We start from the raw sequence: 3,248 nt of genomic DNA, 5'->3' as shown, positions 1-3,248 counted from the left end.
CAAGAACTACCAGGTGAATCAAAAGAAAATGAAAGAGACATAAATTCATTAGATATATAAAACAGACTGAGGACAAAAATCAATCTAGAAAAGTTGAAACTTTAGGAATATATAACGGGTAGAGGACAAAAACCAATCCAGAAAAGTTGAAACTTTAAGAATATCGAAATTTATTTATGATAAAAATGAGAGAAAATATAAGGATTTCAAAAAAATTTAAATTCATAGAAAAATGTAGTAAGTAAAAGAAAAAAGAGAAGGTAAAAGAACCAAAACTCAATATTGAAGGAAGAAATAAAATATAGATGTAGATAATTTTTGAACTTAAACAGTAATGGAAAAAAGATAAAAACATAAGAAGAAGCAAAAAAGACAGAAAAAGAGAATTGACAACTATGAATCAAAAAACAAACGTAAAAACAAAATCCAAGAGAATAAAATTTGTTCACAATAAATGATCAGGGATAAAACAAAAGAGAAAAAATGTCAAGCTCAAGGGAAAAGCAAACAAATGTACATGATAAATGCATGAAGAGCAGTAGCATTGATAAATAATGAGTAAAGTATCAAATGTCAACAGTGAATGGCCTCTAATTAGATAACACGTAATAATGCAATACAAATTCATAAGCAAATTGCAATACAAATTCTCTCAAACTTAGGTCTCATTCATTTTATCGATTTAAGTTTTTAATTTTAGGTTTTTACAGTTAAAAACTCTTAAAAAATGTAACATATAACATTTTCTGCTATAGTTAAAAGCTCTTAAAAAATATCACATCTCAACTCGAATTGAAAATTCGAATCCGCGAAACGAATGAGGCCTTAATAATTGAAATTCACATGCTACAATCGAATCGGTTGTTTAAAAATAAATATTAAAAAAAAGAACATTAAAAACTATGTTTTATTAAGAGAGTTATTTGCTCGTGCTCTATCATAAAAAAATTCATGAAAATTAATAATATTTTTTTAAAATCATGATTTTAACGTAAAATTTTTTTAATTCATAAATATTTTTTTAATATAAAATTAAACGAGAAAATGGAGTAAATACTAGATTTATTGTAAATAATTAAAATAAATTAAAAATCTACGTGATAATTTTTTATTATTTATTATTAACTGCAATTTCTGAACTAAAAATGTTCTGCGGGCATTTTGATGACGGTTGGGCCATATAAATATAAGCGTAGCGACAGCTCCAACGTCCTTTCTTCTCGTTTGCTCAAACCCTAATTAAACCATCTTTCGCTCACTCTTACCGCCGCCACCACTGACTCAGTTGCGTAGCACCGCCGGGCCCGGGTTAGTTTTGATTCCCGTGGCCGAAGAATGGGAGTTCCATCGTTCTACAAATGGCTTCTCGAAAGTTTCCCTCTCTCGGTGGTCGACGTCGTATTCGATCCGTCGCCGGCGCCGGACCTCACTGGAGCTAATCCTAACGGCATGGAGTTCGACAATCTCTACCTCGACATGAACGGCATCATCCACCCCTGTTTCCACCCCGAGGGATTGGTAATGTCAATTTTTCATTTTATATTTCCTTCATTTTCCTTCTTTCCTTTTCTTTTGTTTCGTAACCGCTAATCGTGAAATTCTTCCGTAATACGCGTTTGTTTGAAAAAATTTATGATTTTGGCGAGTTCTGTCGATTCAGCCTGCTCCGAAGACGTACGAGGAGGTTTTCAAATCTGTGTTCAAGTACATCGACAAAGTTTTCTCCGTCGTCAGACCTCGGAAGCTGTTATACCTGGCAATCGGTGGGTTTGCTAATTTATTTCTGTGCGAATTGCTCTTTCAGACTTTTCATCTCGTCTTGAGGAAGATAGTGATTCATTTATATGTTCTTGTTTGATGTTATTTTGACTTTGTGGGATTCGTTCAACTGTGTAGATGGTGTTGCGCCTCGAGCTAAGATGAATCAGCAACGGACTCGCCGATTCCGGGCTGCTAAGGATGCGGCTGATGAGATGAGTTTCATGGTATTTGACAATAATGGAATGTTTACTAAATCGTAATGGGAAGTGAATTGTGTTGTTAAAGGAATGTAAAGGAACAAAAAATGGGGGTCTTCGATTTTTTTCAGTATTTATTTACTTATTAGGAAATGGAATTGAGAACAATCCAATTATCTTTTTAGTATTTACTAGCTTTAGGAATCGTAGTTATAATAGCATAAGATAAGTACTAAAATGTCTTTGGGCATGTAATTTTATGGTTTATCCCACTTCGAGGGGAAACAAAACTAGAGTGTGACTTAGGATCCACTTTTCTTTTTCTTACCGCAGAACATATTTTGTGGGCCCCCAAATTAGCATTTCTCTTTGGCAATGTTCTTACTAGTGGGATACGTCCGTTTTGTAGTAATTGAGTTTTTTGTCATTGTGTCAGGCTCCTCGCAAAGAGGAGATTGGCGGGAGTGTCTCTGAATCACAAGAAAAGTCTACTTGTTTGGAGCAGTCTAGTAAACTTGATTCAAATGTCATCACACCTGGAACTGAATTCATGGCATTGTTGTCTTCAGCTCTTCATTATTATATACACTTGAGAATGAACGAGGAGCCAGGGTGGCAGGGAATCAAGGTAACTTTGAAAGTCTCTTGCTTATGTTTCAAGTCTCTCTCTCCCTGGCTCTGATATTTCTTGTAATCACGGGGATTTTACAGGTAATACTTTCTGATGCCTGTGTACCTGGTGAGGGGGAGCATAAAATAATGTCTTATATCCGCTCGCAGCGGAATCTGGATGGTTTTGATCCAAATACGAGACATTGTTTGTATGGCCTGGTAAATCAAATTATTGCTTTCAATATAGATGTTTTCCAATTAGACGCAAGGTCTTGTGAATATTTTTTTAACTTTTTAATTTGCTGTAGGATGCAGATCTTATCATGCTTGCACTAGCGACACACGAAATCCATTTTTCGATTCTGAGAGAGGTTTGTAATCAGGGATTGGCTCTCTTACTGCTCAGATGGAAAAGTATTTGCTATTTTTTATTTAATTATTGCATGGGAAAAAATTTCTCTGGTTTTTTCCCTTATGCTCTTCTTTGTTGCAGGATGTTAAAAAACCAAGTTCGTTTAAGAAATCTGGAAGGTATTCTTCGCAGATAGTTCCACTACAAGTAGAAGTGGTCAGTGAGACTACGGAAGACTACATTTCAAAGCTGAAATTTCAGGTATCATCTCAGTATTTGTTAAATTACTATATCTTTCTCAAGTAATATTTGTTATTTTCTTCCTG

At 34.5% G+C, this 3,248-nt stretch overlaps 1 protein-coding gene across 2 annotated transcripts in view; it reads left to right on the top strand.

Moving 5' to 3' along the window:
- The first annotated feature begins 1,228 nt into the window (after window positions 1-1,228).
- Window positions 1,229-3,248, top strand: part of LOC21386574 — a 12,533-nt gene continuing 10,513 nt past the window's right edge. The window contains exons 1-7 of one of the 2 annotated variants that reach the window (XM_024165670.1): window positions 1,229-1,518; window positions 1,661-1,763; window positions 1,897-1,985; window positions 2,395-2,586; window positions 2,670-2,789; window positions 2,879-2,941; window positions 3,064-3,183. In XM_024165670.1, coding sequence (XP_024021438.1) covers window positions 1,336-1,518; window positions 1,661-1,763; window positions 1,897-1,985; window positions 2,395-2,586; window positions 2,670-2,789; window positions 2,879-2,941; window positions 3,064-3,183 — 870 coding nt within the window. In that variant the 5' untranslated portion in view covers window positions 1,229-1,335. Of the gene's footprint in view, window positions 1,519-1,660; window positions 1,764-1,896; window positions 1,986-2,394; window positions 2,587-2,669; window positions 2,790-2,878; window positions 2,942-3,063; window positions 3,184-3,248 lie in introns of those variants that run through there. The other variant, XM_024165671.1, reaches the window with a different exon arrangement.

The sequence above is a fragment of the Morus notabilis genome, unplaced genomic scaffold (assembly GCF_000414095.1).
Source record: "Morus notabilis unplaced genomic scaffold, ASM41409v2 Scaffold2196, whole genome shotgun sequence".
NCBI classification, from domain to species: domain Eukaryota; kingdom Viridiplantae; phylum Streptophyta; class Magnoliopsida; order Rosales; family Moraceae; genus Morus; species Morus notabilis.
The sequence above is the reverse complement of the archived record's forward strand: the minus strand, read 5'-3'. Positions and strand labels throughout refer to the sequence as shown.